The following is an 18598-nucleotide window of genomic DNA, read 5'->3' on the forward strand; positions in this document are numbered from 1 at the left end:
GCATCAAGATGGATGGAAAACAATATAATGATCCAATCCGGATCAAGTAGAACTAGAGTTGGGGAAAGTTGTGAACTAACTTTTAATATTCTTCTTTTTGGGTTGATTGTGAGACTCAAGAGGGGAATGAACATAATGGATGGGGTCATGGACATAAATAGAAGAGATAGAGGAAGAATCTTGAAGTTCAAAATCACCACAAGTTCTTTCTCTCATAACGACAAGTTGCCTCTTACTCACAACTTCTTTTATTGCCTTTTCTCTAGCCTTCTCTTATTCAAAAATTTCAAACTGACTATGTACATCTGCTCTAATATGCCCTTTTACCTCCTTTTTAGTTGAGCATGGTGTTACTTGGCCTCTTACACTAGCCAAGTGTACTTGGCCATGGGGTTGGTGGTGGAATTTATTAGTATTTAGCCACTATCTTTTCATCAACATTTGGACTAACAATTAATAGTTGTTGGAGGGGGAGTTAAGGGAGAGGGGTCGGGGCGGCTAAACCCTAGTTGTTCTGACCTTGGTTCATGCCTCCCATCTCTTTTCAGCGATGAGTTTTATTTCCTTACAGGTGATCATGGTCCGTGGTGGTAGTTTGGCGATTCCATCGTGCCTTTTCTTTGGTCCTTCATGGAAGAGTTGAGGGGGCGGAGGTCTGGGTGGCCACTATATTGCTCGACCTTTTGCTTTGAGCCATTTCTCACCAGGACTTGTCGATGTCTTTCGGATCAATATTTTATGTGGTGGGTTAAGGTTCTTTAGGAGTTATTTCCATATACGTAGTGGCTTCTTACTAGTGTCAGTGTTGGTCTCTAGTTCGGGCTCTATTGTGTTTTGGATGCCATGTCTCGGCCTTTTCTTGCCACAATCCTTTTTCCTGTGGCCGTCTTCGTTGTTTCGCTGCAAGGTTCCACTGTGGCTTCTTGTTGGGCATCGTGTCCTAGTTTTTTATTTTGCTAAGACCAGGTTCTCATGGATCTCATTTTTGAGCTTGCAAGGCGGTTTGTGCCTTGATTTCTTTTTTCATATTTGCTAGGTTTTTATGCCCCGAGGTTTGGTTTTTTTGTGGCACAGGTTTATTGCCCAGACATTGATATTTTTGTTCATCCGTGAGGGGATAGCCATTTTTTCGTATTGTTTTCGCTCCCTTTTGAGATTATTGCAGGTTTTCGTGCCCTAGGGTTTATATTTCAGTGGGCATATGTTCCCTAGGGTTTATATTTTGGCAGGCATGCTTGCCCATCTTTTTTGTTCCTCTATGCTTGTTATATGGGTTTTATTGTCCCTAGGGTTTCTTACTCAGATCCTTTTTTGACAAATATTTACTTCTTGTATCAATCATGTATTTGCTTAGTTTTGCATACACACATGGTGTGTCTACATAATGTAATTTTTATTCCCTATTATCATAATAAAAATTATGGTTTTTTTCTTCTGGAAAAAAATGATTAATGGTTGTTGATTTTATATTTTCCGAGAAAACCTTGCATACATCTTGTACAAACATTTCTTGAAGGAATAACTCCTATTTGTGAATCATAACTAATATCAAAATTATATGATGAAATTGTATTTAAGTAGACCACCCATAGGAGTCTATGTGTGAATGTGAGATGAGGAGAAATGAGAAAAATTAGGGATGAAGTTGTAAAGATATTTATGCATTTGGTTGGAACAAAATAACTAATTTTGACATAGTTGTTATGGTTATCTATTACTATATAAGGCACCATTTATATGCTAAATGTAATATAGGGGAATGGTATTTCACCTTCGAGGGTTTCTTGATTCTTATCTTCCTTGCTTCATGTTTCTTTGTATTTGTTTGAATGTATTTGTTACAGGTTATAAAACCAATATTTGGTATTAGAGCCAACAATGTGTAATGCCTATAGAAGTTTGTGAAAAAGGCAGGGAGCTACAAGAAGAGTACATCGAGCTACCAAAGAGAAAAAATGTTTTGTATTAAGTTTGTGTGCAAGGACAATGACTGAGGTTTTCATTTTTCGATTGAATTTTCCAATTAATTTTCATGGTGATCTTTTCTCATCATTATCATAAAATAGATAGGATAAGCAAATGTTTATCAAGAGCAAAAACCATTGGTGTTTGTGGTAAGCAAAAACCATATAAACCACTTGCTATGATGTATTGTTTGTGGTAAGAAAAATCACAGAAACCACTTGATGTGATGTATTGTTTAAGCGGAAACCATGAAAATGACCGATGTTTTTGGTAAGTAGAAACCACTTGATGTGATGTGTTGTTTGTGATAAGCAAAAACCACTTGAGGTCTTGAAGATCCTAATGGTTAAGGGTAAACCGATGCAAAACCCATAGGTGTAATGATTATAGGACAACCAAAAAAATCCTAAGATGTGGTTATAGGTCAACCAAAAAAAACTATGTGGGTATAAGTAATTCAAAGAAAACCCAAGATGATGATTGATCATGACGTAAGGAGAGTAAAATCGTTTCTGTTTTTCACAAGTACAACATGAAAATTGAAGAATATCAAGAATGTTGAACAATGAAGACCAAAGATCGCAAAATATTTGAGATAAAGACGGAGCATAGAAGATGAAGATGAAGAAGGTCACAGGCCAAATAGAGTAGAAGAATGAATGCAAATTGAGATCACAACTATTCAATAAAGGGGAGTATGAAGGAATAACTCCTACTTGTGAATCATAACTAATGTTTAAATTATGTGATGAAATTGTATTAAAGTAGACCAATGATAAGACTTTATGTGATAATGTGAGATGTGGAAAAATGAGACAACTTAGGGATGAAATTATAGAGATAGTTAGGTGTTTAGTTGGAACAAAATGATTAATTTCTACCAGGCACCATTTATATATTACAAGGGAATGGTATAATCTAATAGATTTTCTTCATCCTAATTTTTTTTAGTCCTATATCCCTTGCTTCATATTATTATTTACATGTCTTTTTAACATATAGAAATGGTATAATTTAATATATTTTCTCCTTTTGGGTTTTTGTTTCATCCCTATATCCCTTGCTTCATATTATTATTTACATGTTTTTGTTACAAACTATTAAAGTCAATACATAACAATTGGTACCATAGTGACACTCTTTCCAAATTGATACGTATGTATTGTGTATGGTTTTGTTTAAACATTATAAGTTTAGAGTTTTTGGTTGAAATTATAACATAAAAAGTTTGGTCAAATCTTGATCTTTGTTGTTTAAAGTGTTTTTGACTACATATATGGATTCATCACCCTAAAAAACCCTTAGGGAACTCAGAATGTGGAGAATTCACATCTCAAACTTGTGGTTCGAATAGATCCCTAAGGAATTCTGAGCAAATTAGAATAGATATTATGCCTAAAAGCCTTCCAAAACATATAACAAATAAACTGACTCTTATGTATAACTCCTCTGCATCACCAAAACTATTTTTTCCTGTGACCATTCTTGCACTATCCGAACCCGAGTGTAGGTTTTAACCCCGCACAGAAATTACTTGCATGTGAATTCTAAAACACAGAAAATAAACAATGCGAGAGCATAAGACATAAAACACATATACATAGAGATTTCCCCTAGATCCCAAAACCGGGACTACCAGATTGATTTTTCGTTATGTTCTTTTCAATGTTACAATACATATTTATACATGCCAAAGCATCCAATACCATGGACCGAAAACCATTGCGCCCAAAACCATGTGCAAAAACCATGCACAAAACCATAGGTAGGTTCACCCCACCTAATATAGGGTCTAAAAAAAATTTCCCTAGGGCATTGCCCCAGACCCCGTAGAGGGGGGCTACCCGCCCCCTTCAAACCCCCTAGATAGGGGGAGCTGCTACCCCCCCTATTGACTAGGGGGGCTAGTCGTGGAAAGAATATAACACAATCCAACATTCTCCCACTTGTTGTTTTCTTTCAATAAGAGAGCTTAGTCATTTATCCAGCCCTACAACGCCCATTGTTTCTCTACACCAAGAGAACTTCTCAAAGCTCACAAATTATGTCAATGCATCTGCAGTATTCTTCAAGGTGTCCACCTTTACCAACAACACCTTTTTGTCTTCTATCATATCCCTCACAAAGTGAAAATGAACATCAATGTGTTTTGTCTTTGAATGGTAAGCAGGGTTCTTTGCCAAGAAAATTGCACTTTGGCTGTCAGAGTCTATCATTATAGCTCCCTACACTAACCCCATACTTGAACACAATCTCTGCAACCAAACTGCTTCCTTGCTTGCATGTGGCTACCATGTATTCTGCCTCTGTATTTGATAATGTCACTACAAATTGTTTCTTACTCATCCAACTAATTACACCTCCAAATAGGTTAAACACATACCCACTTGTAGATCTTCGCTAATCTAGATCTCCAGCCCAATCTGCATCAACAAAGCCACGAATATTCAAAAATTTGTCCAATCCTGGTCTTCCTTGGTAGCACAAACCATAATCACTAGTGCCACACAAATACCTGTAAACCCGCTTCACTGTTGTCCAATGCTCCATCCTTGGTTTTGACATAAACCTACTCAATACTCCCACTGCATGTGCAATGTCTGGTCTAGTACAGACCATCACATACATCAGACTACCGATTGCACTTGCATATGGAACACGGGACATGTCCTCTTCCTTTTCTTGTGTCTTAGGACACTGTTCAACAGATAACTTTACACCAACAGGAATAGGAACCTTCACCGGTTTACTATCATGCATATTAAACCTCTGCAGTATTTTCTTGACATACTTCCTCTGGTTTAACCATAACTTCCTCTTTGCCCGATCTCTTTTAATTTCCATGCCCAAAATATAGTTTTTAGCACCAAAATCTTGCATGCTGAATTTGGAGGACAATTGGGTCTTCAAATCCTGGATAATTTCTTGTTATTTCCAACCAGCAAAATATCATCCACATACAAGACCAGATAAATAACACGGTCACCAATTAATTTAAAATACACAAAGTGATCTGCTTTGCTTCTAGTGAAGCCAAGTCCCCGTATAAATGTATCAAATTTCTGATACTACATCCTTGGTGACTATTTTAACCCATATAGGGACTTTTTTAACTTGCATACCAGTTTTTTCTTACCCTTCATCGCAAAGCCTTCAGGTTGCTTCATGTAGATCTTCTCTTCCAGATCCCTATGAAGAAATGTTGTCTTCACATCCATCTGTTCTACCTCAAAATCAAAAGCAGCAACAACAGATAAAAGTAATCTAATAGAAGCTACTTTGGCAACAGGAGAAATAATATCACCAAAATCAATTCCCGACACCTGGGAATAACCTTTTGCTACCAACCGAGCTTTGTATTTCTCCACCTTTCTTTCTGCGTTTGTCTTGTTGTTGAACACCCATTTGCTGCCAATGGGTTTCCTTCCAGCCAGCAACTCCACCAGATCCCAAGCCTCATTTTTGTGCAAAGATGCCATTTCATCAACCATGGCCTCTTTCCAGAGTTTGCCATCCTCTAAATCTACTGCTTCTCTCATAGTTCTGTGATCATTATCAGTAATAGATAAAGCAAAATTTGAACAAAAAGCAGATGAACTATACCGTTCTGGCTGCCATCTTTTTTGAACTGATCTTCTCACACCCGGAGTTTGTAGCTCTTCATCTTTTGATTCCTCTTCTACTGTAGAGTTTGATTCTTCCTCCTTAAGCTCAAACTCTATCTTCTCAGGTTCCTTTGGTTGGACTTCATGTTTAATAACATATTTCACCTCTTTGAACACCACATCTCAGTTGTACACAACCTTCCTTGTTACTGGGTCCCAAAGCTTATAACCCTTTAAACCATCCTTCTACCCAATAAAGATGCACTTTTTAGATTTACTATCCAACTTGATTCTTTTCTCCTTTGGAACATGTACATATGCATCACATCCAAATACCCTCAGATGTGAAAGAGGGGGTTTCTTACCAGTCCATACTTCTTGTGGAGTCTTATTCCCAAAGCCAATGAAGGTGATCTGTTGACCAGGTAACATGTTGTCTCCACCGCCTCTGCCCAAAATTCTTGTCCTAACCCGGCACCACTAAGCATGCTTCTTTCCATTTTCATCAACGTCTTGTTCATTTGTTATGCAACTCCATTTTTCTCAGGTGTGTATGGAGTAGTCTTCTGCCGTGCTATACCACACTTCTTACAGAATTCTTCAAATTCCTTGTTGCAAAATTCTTCACCGTTATCTGTCCTCAACACATTTATCTTTTTCTCTGTCTAGTTTTCCATCAGAGCCTTAAATTTTTTAAACCTGTCAAAGACTTCAGATTTCTTCTTGAGGAAATATATCCATGTATTCTTTAAGATGTCATCTATAAATGATATATAGTACACAGACTTAGCGAGTGATGGAACCTTCACAGGTCCAAACACATCACTGTGCACAAGCTCTAATATTTGTTTTGCCCTTTTACCATCAGAAAGGAAACTCACCCGATTCTGCTTCCCATATACACAATTTTCACAGAAATCAAAAACCAGAGAGCTATTAGTCATACCTTCTACCATACCTTTACCATGAAGTATGAAGGCCCTTCTCTCCAATATGTCCAAGCCTTTGATGCCATAGCATGGTCTTTTCTCCAGAGACCACTAGATTTTCTACTCCACTTTCAGGAACCACACAACTGTTGCACGCATCAATAACAGTGCTACCTTGCAGCTTGTACAGAGTTCCAATCTGAACTCCCCGCATCAATACCAGTGCTCCTCGAACCATCTTGCAGGTACCTTTCTCGAACACTGTTTTTACACCTACATCATCCAGCTTGCTCACAGAAATCATATTTCTGGCTAATGCAGGAATATGCAGAACACCTAGAAGTGTTCTAATCCTTCCACCTTGCAACTTCAATTTGACTTTTCTGCGACCAATGATTCTAGCCTTCCTGTCATCCCCCAAGAAGACATCACCACCATCATATTTCTCATACTCGCAGGACCACTTTCTATGGGGAGTGAAGTGAAAGGATGCACCTAAGTCAATCAACCATGCCTCATGATCTACATGTGTACTTGAAGAAGCCAAGTACACATCCCCACCTTCATCTGAGGTGGTTTTCGCCTCTGCAGAAGGAGCATCATCAAATCCCTTTCCTTTGTCAGGAGCTTTAGATTTACAGTCCCTTTTGCAGTGCCCTTCCTTTCCGCATTTCCAGCGAACCACCTTTACAAGTTTTCCTGAAGATTTATATTTCCCTCTAGATTTAGATCTCCCACTCGATGACTTATTTTTGTTTCTATTTTGGGACCTTCCTCTTACAAACAAGGCATCACCATTCTGGCTCTCCATATTTTTCCGTCTCATCTCCTCCGTCAACAAGGATGAGACTATGTCATCAAACTGCAAGGCAATTGCATTTCTACCTATTGCAATAACCAGACTATCCCACGAATCTGGTATAGAACACAAAAAACTGATGCACTTATCTTCATCTGAAATTTTAATACCAACAGATGATAACTGACTTACTACAATATTAAATGCGTTCAGATGCTCTGTCACCGAGTCTCCATCTTTCATCCTCAGGTTATACAGCGTTTTCTGTAGGTACAGTTTATTCACCAGACTTAGATTGGTACAAATTCCCTAACTTGACCCACAAAGCCTTAACCGTAGCTTCCCTGATACATTCAACAATACTGAATCTGAGACACACAATCATATTGTGCTCTTTGCCTTCCAATCCAACTTCTTCCATTCTTCATCGGACACTCCCATTGGTTTAGTACCTGGATCTACCGCGATCCACTAATCTTTATCCACCAACAAATCCTCCATCTTGAGTTTCCACAACTCAAAACTTTGACCACTAAATTTCTCGATCTCTATCTTTCCACTGCTCACCATCTTCTTTCACCACCAAAATCGATTCCGCAAATCTCCCACTGAACAGGGTCTACCACAGGCCCGAGCAAACCCCTCAGCAACAAAGGCGTCCCCTTGAAGCCAAAACAGCGTTGATACTAAATGTAGGTTTTAACCCCATACAGAAATTACCTGCATACGATTTCTAAAACACAAAAAATAAACAATGCGAGAGCATAACACATAAAACACATATACACAGAGATTTTCCCCTGGATCCCAAAACCGGGACTACCAGGTTGATTTTTCATTATGTTCATTTCAATGTTACAAAACATATTTATACATGTCGAAGCATCCAATACCATGTACCGAAAACTATCGCGCCCAAAACCATAGGTAGGTTCGCTCCACCTAATATAAAGTCTAAAAAAAATTTCCCCGGGGCGTTGCCCCAGACCCCGTAGAGGGGGGCTAGCTACCCCCCCAAACCCCCTAAACAGGGGGGGCTGCTGCGCCAGGAGCCCCCCCTCTAATCCCCCAATTGACTAGAGGGGCTAGTCGTGGAAAGACTATAACACAACCCAACACCGAGAAGAAGCATATGAATGAATGCTCCACATAAATCATTCTTGTGTATACTACATTAACAATTGGTTTCAGAACGAAGCTCTTTCCAAATTGGTGCGTTGTGTATAATTTCTCAAGGACACCAAAACCATTTTTGTCGTGGCCATAAAATTTCCTTGAAAAGAGTCACTTTTAATATCAGCTACCTGGAGAACACTATCATTAAAAGAATGAATGAATATCGTGAAATACAATGGCAGCATAAATCTGAATTGGCCTTATCACGAGGCAACAAAAGATGCCAAGAGTAGCCAGATCGGTCAATGCTTTTGAGGAGCATAGTTGTCGTCCATTTCCTCACTCATTCACATTTCTAGAAGCAATGCTAAGCAAAATATTATTGCATCCACAATTTAATGGAAGCATCCTCAAATTATCACGTATTTTATTATCACATATTTTGTGGGCTTTGAGCCAGAACCTACAAATCCTACAAATTTGAGTTAACTCAAATTTGTATTTGCAATAAATAATTATTAATTTTTAAACAAAATTTGACTAAAACATATGTCCAGAAATCAAAAGATAAAAAAATTAGATTACAACATATTTAAGTCAATTCATATTTTTTTATTTTTTGGTAAACTACAATAAGAGTTTTCTATTAATAAAAAAGGAGGTACTTAATAGATACATATAACCAATACAAACACCATCTTAACAAAAAGAACCATTTGGACTGTGAAGAACAACAATAAAAAGCGAGAACTAGGCCATAATCCAAAATCAAAAGCTCGCCATTGGTCAAGGCAATTATAAATAGAACAAAGAAAAACAAACAACATTTTCCAAATCCATCAAAAACCCTGCCCACTGCATGAGGTCGCAGAGACCTATAGAAGGAATAACCAAATAAATACCAACATAACAACAAGGGTCAATTACTAAACCATCCATGCGCGCATGCCACAACTGCCAAAATTTCCTTTAAGCCCACATAAATGGAGAGAGCCAATACCAATCTTGCCCTCACAATCAATCTTGCCTACATGCTATAAACCAGGTAAGCAACGGCCCACATCAGCGCAAATAGAATCTTCACACATAACTGTTAGTTTTTGTCAGATGTGTTCTAGCCACAAAATTTTGTGGAGAGGCTAGAATACAGGGGATCTCCAAAACCCAAAAATCATTTCTAGAAATGACTTTATTAGATTATTAGCCAGTTTTTAAATATTTCCTATCTAAACTTAGGAAATATGGTCAATTAATCAGAATTAATTAAGTCAAGTTGTGAATAATCTAGAAACTCACACGGATCGACTTCAAGTTAATTCTAGCCATCGATTAAGATTTAATCTTGGCCATTGGAGTCCAAACTGAGGATTATAAGAAGTCGATGGGAACTTAAAAAAGACACTTGAGGAGTAGTTCGATTTCATGGGAAAATCGATTTCTAGAGTAGCAACAGTCAGTTACCGGAGATAGAATCAGTGAGATCAAAGCATTGAGAGGGGCAAAAACAGTGAAGCCAGAGGAACATTTCCAAATCTGGTGAGTGCATTGGCAGAGAGGCAAGTGAGCCACAGTGAAGCTGACAGAGCAGCGCAGTCATAGTTTTAAAAACCAGAACCTGTGACCGGACCGGTCACCTAATAAACTCGGTTTCAAACCGGAACCGGTCAAACTGGGACTAGTCAGATCTCAATGAACCGGTATTTAAAAAACTACATGAAATAATTAGTTTTTAATTAAAAAACTATTTTTAAGATTTAAAACCATGATTCCAAACCAATAGAAACAAAATATGCAAGGTTTGCTCATCTATATACCATGTAAAGGTGAATATATTAAAATGACATCGAGTACAATACATATTAACAACAAAATACATAATCAATGAGGCTCTAAATGGCCTCTAGACTCTGAAAGCGCCGCTCTAAGCTATGGGGCCACTGACCTACTACAAGTCTACATATCAGTGATCAACAGCATGATCACTCCTCATCATGATCAAACTCATCACCACTACTAGACAAGGGATCATCAACATGAGCTACATAAATAATATGGCTCAAAGTTTGACTCCTAAAACTCCTCTACAACTTTAGTAGTCATAGTAGTAGCAGCAAAAATAGACATCAAAACTACAAATCACTAATCAACATGGTCACTCATAAAACTCATCGTTGATTCAACGCTTACTAGAAATGGGATCATCAACAAGAGATACATAAACATCATCTAGCTCAAAGTCTTCAGACTTGGATTGCTCAACCTTATAATGTGGTAGAAAAATATTAGCATGCCTAATCAGTGGTTTTCCTTTGACTGAAGGGGACATTCTTGTTAAGGCCATGGTACTTGTTAGAGGAGCTCAAAAATCAATACCACCAACATCAACAAAGTTCAATAATCAATGCCACCAACATCAAGATTCTTAAAAGGCTTCATTCTCTTGATCAAATGCCAATCTCATATCCTCAGGCATGATAGAATCAAATGGAAACATTGCAAACCCCCAAACCATGAAATCCTGAAAATCATAAAGTTTGTTGAATTTTGAGTGAAATCCAAAATTCTAGTTTCTCCATATGAAATCCAATGAAGTCGAAACCACTCTCAAACATCCTAAGTCATTTCATGGTAATGTTAAAAATTTAAGTAAATTCCTTTTACTTTAAGAATTTAACATTACCATTAATTGCCAACATTGCTCGGATTGAGATGTGTCGGGAAAATGAGAGGGTGGGCATGCTTTTCTTGGATGGGCTATTTTTGGAGGAAAACAACCCCAAATTTCCCTCAAAACAACTTCAAAACTCACAAAACTGCATTATGTGGGGTCTGTAGTTGGCATGGCAATAAACTAGCGAGTTTAGGACAGAACCAACTAGTTTGACCATAAATCGGATAGTTCTATCCTAAACCCTGGGCCGGTTTTTGTGAAATTTGGGCGAAATGGACCCTTCAACTAAGTTTTTGGGCTGATTTGACTTGGTCACCAAATGAACTAGACGGTTTTTAAAACTATGAGCACAGTAGCCTCTAGAGGCAATTTCAAATCCACTGGGGAAAGCTGAGTTTTAGTGCCAGAAGTTGGACAGAGGTTCCCGAGGCCAGGAGAGACATTTTCAGACATAGCCGCAGACCAGAGGGCTTGAGGAGAAGCTGGTTCGAGCTGAGTGCAGAAGGGACTAGGGTGACGCAGTATCTGCGTAGAGCCAGTTTGGACGGCTCAATTTGAGCTGAGGTCAAAGCCCGAATTTGCTTGTGGAGTGAGGAGATTTCCTCACTAGATTTTTCTTGCCAATATTTCTCTGTAGGATTGCCAGTTTCGGCATCCAATTGTACTCAAATTATTTAACTGTTGCTTGATATTAAAACCCTCAGTTGCTACTCTGATTTTCCCAATTTGGGTTTTTCGGGGACATTTGTCCAAAAATAACTGTGTTATTTTATGTGTGTGCTAGCATTTATTCTTCTGTTGTTTTATTTGTTTAGGTTGCAGTGTGATTTATTCAATGTTTGTTGTAGCAAACAGTGAATAAATTGTTAAATTAAATTAACAATTAGGAGAATAATTTCCAGTTGTTGTAATAGGATTCTGGTTTCCAGAATTTTCTCACAAACCAACGTGACCAAGACGCCAAAAAGATACCAAGGAGTAGCATCACATTGTGCCATACAAACCAAAGTCGACAGTCCCCCTGACATGAAATATCCTCTAGCATCGCGGCAGTATGATACATCAATTTCCATAACGACCAAAGGTGGACCAAAAAGACCATTGTAAAACCATCAAAAGCCAAAATAGAATTCCATGAGACCCAACAACAGTATTGTAATGACAATGGCAAAAATCGTCCAAAAACATGAGTTCTCAAAACTTAATCCTGATCAAATGAGATAATGATGAGATCCTAAACACTGTCCCCCAGAGGTTCAAGATAGTCACCAAGATCAACAAGAGGGTCTGTCAGATCACCAGAGGCAGAATCCGACACTAGAGAGCCCTCTACCTGAGCCAGTCTAGAGTCCACATCATTAAGGCAAAAGCGCAGATAACACAACATGCGCTTAATGTCTTTCAATCCAAAGAACAAATTTTAATTGTCAACCTATTTATCTTTGAAAATCAAATGAAGCAAAGTGTCCATTGATGGTGCAAAGCAAGAGTATAAGAAATGCAACCTTTTCTTACGAAATTGACTTGGGTTTGGGACCCTTTTCAAATCCAAACTTGACAACTAAAGCTCAGAATCAGAATGATAGGGTCACTCAATCTCCTTTTCCTCCAAGAGGAGCGTTTCTCTTTTGCATTTCTCTTTTGACTTCAAGAGGAACCACATCAAAGAATGTGCCAATTGAATTGAAAGCAAAAGGACGAGTGTGTTTGACGTCAGCGGAACTCATACTGCCCCTTCGACTTACTGTTCTCTATCGAGGAGGCATGAAGCCAAAAACTGGATAGCAAATCAAACAAATAAGTCAAATCATAAAATTACCATTCTTGAATCTAAAACAACCAAGATGGATAATAAAAACACCTTGATTCAAATTGCTCCATAAATTTAGCATTCCTCAAACCCTCACAAAAGGACAAGATTGATAATAAAGACACTTTGGTTCAAGACACTCCATTAGTATCATGGACGATGTTGATGATTGTGGCCATAAGAGAATTTGTTAGTCTTATAAGAATAAAGAATATCTTAAAAGGCAATATTAATAATAAAAACACCTTGATTCAAGATGCTCCATAAATTTAGCATTCCTCAACCCTCAAAAAAAGGACAAGATTGAGAATAAAGACAAGATGCTCTATAAATTTAGCATTCCTCAACCCTCAAAAAAGGACAAGATTGAGAATAAAGACACCTTGGTTCAAGATGCTCCATTTGTTTCATCGACGATGTTGATGATTGTGGCCGTAAGGGAATTTGTTGGTTTTTCAAGAATAAAGAATATGTTGAAATGGAAAAGTATTTATAAATTTTATTAATCAAATTATAATGTAAGAAGGGTTTAGGATATATATACAATTTTAAAATTAAATTTATTATTATGAAAAAATACAACTACATTATTAAATTGTGATAGCTGCTCATTATTTTCAAATATAATGTACCCTGATCTGATGGTCACTGAAATATAATATACTCTGATCTGAGTGTTGAAATTGGAGATATAATATTATATAAATGCAACCCTAATCTGATGGTCCTTTTTGATGTAAACTATATATATATCCATGTTCAAATTATTTATTTCCTTACAGCCCAAGCCGCTTGTCTTATAATCTCCTGCCTGAAACTGAATTTTCTCCACTGTTCCGAAAGCAACAAGTATCGCTTGAATAGCGTTTGAGAATCAGTCATCCATTTTATCGTTCCGTTTTGCTGTTAACAGGGAAGGTCATTGGATTAGTATTTTTTACTGGTGTGTTTATTTATCTTCTGAAGCATTTATCCAAAGTGGACATGATACCTGCATCATATGCAATATTCTAATACTTTAATATCTTGACTCCCTCAGGAAGGTTAGAGAAAGAACTGCTTCAAGCATTGCCAAGTACAATAGCAAAAGGACTTAAAGTGCTTCCCCCTCCTTATGGATCTGAGTCTGCTTGGTTTGGAGCAAAGATTATCAGCAATGTAAATCAGCATCAACCCATGCCATTATGCTTATATTGCATTTCTTTACCTTTTTGGTATCTTATTTATCAAGCGACTTATTATATTGCTATTCAGATTGCTTCCATATGATCTCATTTAAGTGCAATGAATGGCACAGATGAGTACTTTTCCTGAGGCATGGTGCATAACAAAGAATCAATTTCAAAAATATGGTGTGAATGCCATCCGTGATACTGCTCTTGATGACAACTGAACAAGTCTTCTCCTCAACGATATATCTGACGGTTTCAGAGAGTGAATAAATCTGTTATGTGGCATTGAGAAGAAACATACAAGCCATTTTTTCTGTTGCATATTTTTTAATCACTTGTGCTTGTAGTTGAGCAAGTTTACTGGCAGTGTCTATTTAGTTAATATTGTCATCAAATTGATGAATTAAGGAACATACCCTGCTACATACTCTGTCTATCCATAAATGAAGGGGACTTCTGTAAATTTCATTAGATCGTTGGAATGCTTATTACAAAAGATACCATAATAAATAATCCCATTTTTCCAAGGAACCTAACCCGTTTGCATTGAGAATATAAGTGATAGGTACTATTTACTATTATATGTCGACTTTTCTATTGATTCATATTTGAGGGCCAGTTTAGTGTGCATATACTTACCATTAATAGGATCGAAGTCAAACCTGTCAAATTAACAACCAAGTGCTTCCAACCTAGGAAGGGTACAGCTCCAATTGTCAAGCATAAAACATCTGAGGTATTTCAAGTTGATAAGGGTTTTTTTGGTTATAGATGAATTCAATTCATTTTCCAAAACATTCAAAAGACCAAATGGGAGCAAAATGCCAAACCAATTGTTCCCTGCCTCTGGATATTGCTAGGATAGCAGAATGTCAAGCACCAAATGGGAGCAAAATGCAGAGAGCACAGAAATCATGAAGAAGTGTATGGTGCACATGAAATTAATAGTACTATTAAATTTATAAAGCATTAAGAACTATGAAATTAATAGTACTATTACATTTATAAAGCATTAAGAACTAGCCATATAATATAATATGTGAACAAGGCAGTATCTCCTTATTTCGGTCATGATAAAATAAAAGCCGACAATAATCAATTTAATGTTGGGTACTTTACACAAGTGTTTTTTAAAAGAAAAGTCATTGGTACAGGGCAAATATATGTTGTTACCTTATCTTACTTAAAAAAAGTAGGTTAAATTTCTAACATCCTGGTAAGCTATGAAAGCTAAGAGGCAATCATGCAAATGTCCAAATAGGGAATATAATCACTTTTTTATTTTAAATTAAAGAGAACATCTAATTCTAAGCTTTAAATAATAAATGACAAATCCCAAATCCCAAGTTAAATGTGAAATTATGAAGAACAAATGTAAATTATGCTTCAAAATTAAGAATGAACTATAGTTTATAGTTTCAATTTTGCAACGAAGGATCATTACACTACTCATGCAATAAATAAAAAATTAATAAGCATATTCTCAAATCATATAACTCATGCAATAAATCAAAAATTAATAACATGTTCTCAAATCATATAATTCATAAAACTCAAAAAGCATAGTAACTAATTCTTCACTATTTCTTTTAATATATGGCACATGGATTCACTATTCTTTTACTGAGCTGCAGGGACACGGGGCTTACTAAGCAGCAGGGTCAAGAGCCTTACTAAGCCGCAGGGACAAGGAACTAGCACTAGTTTAAAAAAATAAATCTAAGCAGCATTTATTTAAAAAAAAAAGCATGGCAAATATTAAAATACTAAACGCTAAACATTGCAGGTACGAGCAGAAAAGCAAGAACCGATATAAGAATCCATTATACTGTGTGCCATTTTTAAATCCGCTGACATAAAAAAACGTCTTCTTCATTCGTTAACAGACTTATCAATTGTTGTCTATTGAATCAATACAACCTAGAAACAGTATTTATCTTAGCTAACAATAAATTGTAGCTAATATACAAATCTGTCGTGCCTAATAATAGCTGAAATTTCATCTCTCCGAGCCAGGCCCAAGACTGCATAATGTTACAGTTCTAAAAAAACCCCGTTTTCCGTGGTCCAAAGAGAGCGAAATGCAACTCATGAATGTACCAAAGAAAAATAAAGTAAACCCTTGAAACCCTACTTTTTCAGAGCTTCGTCAGGAACAACCATGAGCAGCTTCTTCTTCTTAGACTTGGACAACTTCTTCAAAGTCTTTGGATTTGTGATCTTCTGCAACTTCATTCCGGACTTCAATTCATTTTCCTTCTTCCGCTTCTCAAGCTCTTCTTTCTTCTTTCGTTTCTCGACCTTGTTAAGCCTAATTTGTTCCTTCAGCTCACTCATCCTCCCTTTGTAAGCCTTTTTAATTTCCTTGGCCCTCGACCTCTCTTCGAAAGTGTTGCGTTTGTGACTCACCTTGAGAGACGAAGCACGGGTGGCCTTTGCCTGCTTCCATCTGCGGCCTGAGACTTTGCCAGCGATGACTCCGTCGTAGGAGGGTTTGCCATAGACGGGCTTGTCTTGGCCTTCGACTGCAACGGCCGATCGCTTGGCCGACGGCTGCTCGATCTCCATGGCGATTTCATTGTCGGCTGAGCGTTTTCGCTTGTTCCGCTCGCCGCCTAGGCCTTCGTCTAAACTTCTGAAGTCCAATGTGCACGCCATGGATCCTGTAAACACACAGACCAAAAAAACCGAAAGAGGCCCGAAAATGTGTAGTGTAAATTTTTAAGGTTGACAATACCGGAACTTAAACAGAGCAAGGGAGATGCTCTTCTTGTTGCTGTAACACATGCGCTCAATGCATACAATAATTGGGTATAGGTGATGTGGCTGTAAGAATAGGGCTTCATTAATCAAATAGCAATATAAAGATCTCCTTGCCTTTGCTTCTTCGTTTAAATGAGTGGTATCAGTTGAGAAAGTATACAAAGCGATCATAGCTTTTCATAAAGCGCATTTATTTTAAAAGCTGTTTCGATGGTTGTTATTGTGTTTTATTGTTTTGATTGTAACTTAACTACTCAACAAAATTGGATAGAAATTTAGAATTTTTATTTTAATATAGATATTTTTATTTTTATTTTTATTTTTATTTTTATTTTTTATTTTTTTTATTTCTATTTCTATTTCTATTTCAAGTTTATTTTAATTATCTAACAAAAATTAATTAAAAAATAAACAATTTAGAATTTTTATTTTAAGATGGGTTATTTTTATTTTCAAATAGGGTTTATTTTAAGATATTTGATCCCTTCACCCAGATGCGGGTGATTTCAGAATACATTAATGAGGATATTTATGAGCCACGGTGCTCGGCCATGCCAGCTGCTGGCCAGCGCTATTCTCCACATCCTCACCTGGCTCATGATGGCTCACATTAGGTGCGAGCAGGTCCGTCTGCAGGTTGATATTAATGCTCACATCTGCCGAGACATTGAAGGAGTTGGTTTTAACATGGAGTTCTCGGTCTTTAATCCCATTGCATGCACCCCGTCTCATATTCTCTGCCTGCCTTATGCAAATTTCCTTTGCAGTAGTTCGGTCTCAGGAGTTCAATGCCAGCTCCTAGTTGCTCCTAATTCTGGGCTTGGGACGTTTATCTCCCACTCTCTGTGTTGCTCACTGAGTCTTCCTCAGATTCTTGTTGAGCAGACTAGGCATTCTCCAAAAGTTCTCTGTGCTTCTGTGCTCTCCCCTTGTCGTTTATCCATGGTCAAGGATCGTATGAGAAGCCGTCATGGCGGAAGCCGTGGTGGTCGTGCGAAGCATCAAGCTGCTCATTCTGTGGATCAACCTCTACCCGCGTCTCTCCGACTTCTTCCCAAGCGAATTCACCCTTGTCTAGCCTTGCTCGAAAACCCTTCCCACATAATGCTTTTCAATCGACTCACTTTAAATTTCAGAGTAGCTTGAATAAGCCCATCATTATGGCTAATATCACCATAATTTTCTCTGAGGAAGAAGCTCAGATTCAACCTCCGGCGAGTACAGTGGCGGAGCATCCTCAGGGTGGTCTCAAAGTTGTGGATAGCCTTGGTTCTAGGCAGACTTCTGCAGATGAAGATAAGGTGGAAAGGTGTGGCGACATGCATGGTGAGGGAGGTATTCCAAGCGCTTCTCAGCCACCTGGTGGCATGCCAAATGAAGTCAAAGTCTCGGTGGCCTTTGTTGGCAGCTCCAGTGGTATCCGTCCTGAGTCATTTCCTCCAGATGGCAGCAGTGTGGATGATGTGGAACGTGATGGTGTTTTCTGGTATGGCAATGCATGCCCTGTCATCGAGGAGCCGCTGGATCAGGATGTCCCCATGTGATGCCACCTGGTTTCCTTCTTGGCTGCTCAGAGTTTTCCTTTGGTCACGGGTCAGGTTCGGTTTCTTCTGTTTTTGATGTTCTGGCTTTGTATCGGCGGTCTGGCAATCTAGTTCTATGTCTTTGTGGGTCGGAATTTCAATATTTTGGTTCTGCTCATGGGATTTGGTAGTTTGGTTTTATGTCTTTTTGGCTCAACAGTACATTGTTCCTCGGTTAACATGTA

At 37.8% G+C, this 18598-nt stretch overlaps 2 protein-coding genes across 5 annotated transcripts in view; one reads left to right on the forward strand and one right to left on the reverse strand.

Annotated features, from left to right (window-relative positions):
- LOC149172188 (actin-related protein 8-like) overlaps positions 1-14338 on the forward strand; it is a 593626-nt gene extending 579288 nt beyond the window's left edge. For all 4 annotated transcript variants that reach the window (XM_089424239.1, XM_089424240.1, XM_089424242.1 and 1 more), the window contains 2 exons: positions 13935-14053; positions 14193-14338. In XM_089424239.1, the coding sequence (XP_089280365.1) occupies positions 13935-14053; positions 14193-14288 (215 nt within the window). In that variant the 3' untranslated portion in view covers positions 14289-14338. The remainder of the gene's footprint in view (positions 1-13934; positions 14054-14192) is intronic.
- A 1585-nt stretch (positions 14339-15923) lies between these two features.
- LOC149172189 (uncharacterized) lies at positions 15924-16989 on the reverse strand. Its single transcript, XM_089427670.1, has one exon. It carries the CDS (start codon positions 16723-16725, stop codon positions 16198-16200), a length of 528 nt encoding a protein of 175 aa, XP_089283796.1. The 5' UTR covers positions 16726-16989; the 3' UTR covers positions 15924-16197.
- Positions 16990-18598: the final 1609 nt, after the last annotated feature.

The sequence above is a fragment of the Pinus tabuliformis genome, chromosome 4_2 (genome assembly GCF_031772625.1).
Source record: "Pinus tabuliformis cultivar Carrire ecotype Pingquan chromosome 4_2, CPIR1, whole genome shotgun sequence".
Taxonomy (NCBI): domain Eukaryota; kingdom Viridiplantae; phylum Streptophyta; class Pinopsida; order Pinales; family Pinaceae; genus Pinus; species Pinus tabuliformis.

Coding starts and splice junctions, on each gene's coding strand:
- LOC149172189 (XM_089427670.1), bottom strand. CDS start 16,725: ATGGCGTGCACATTGGACTTCAGAAGTTTAGACGAAGGCCTAGGCGGC.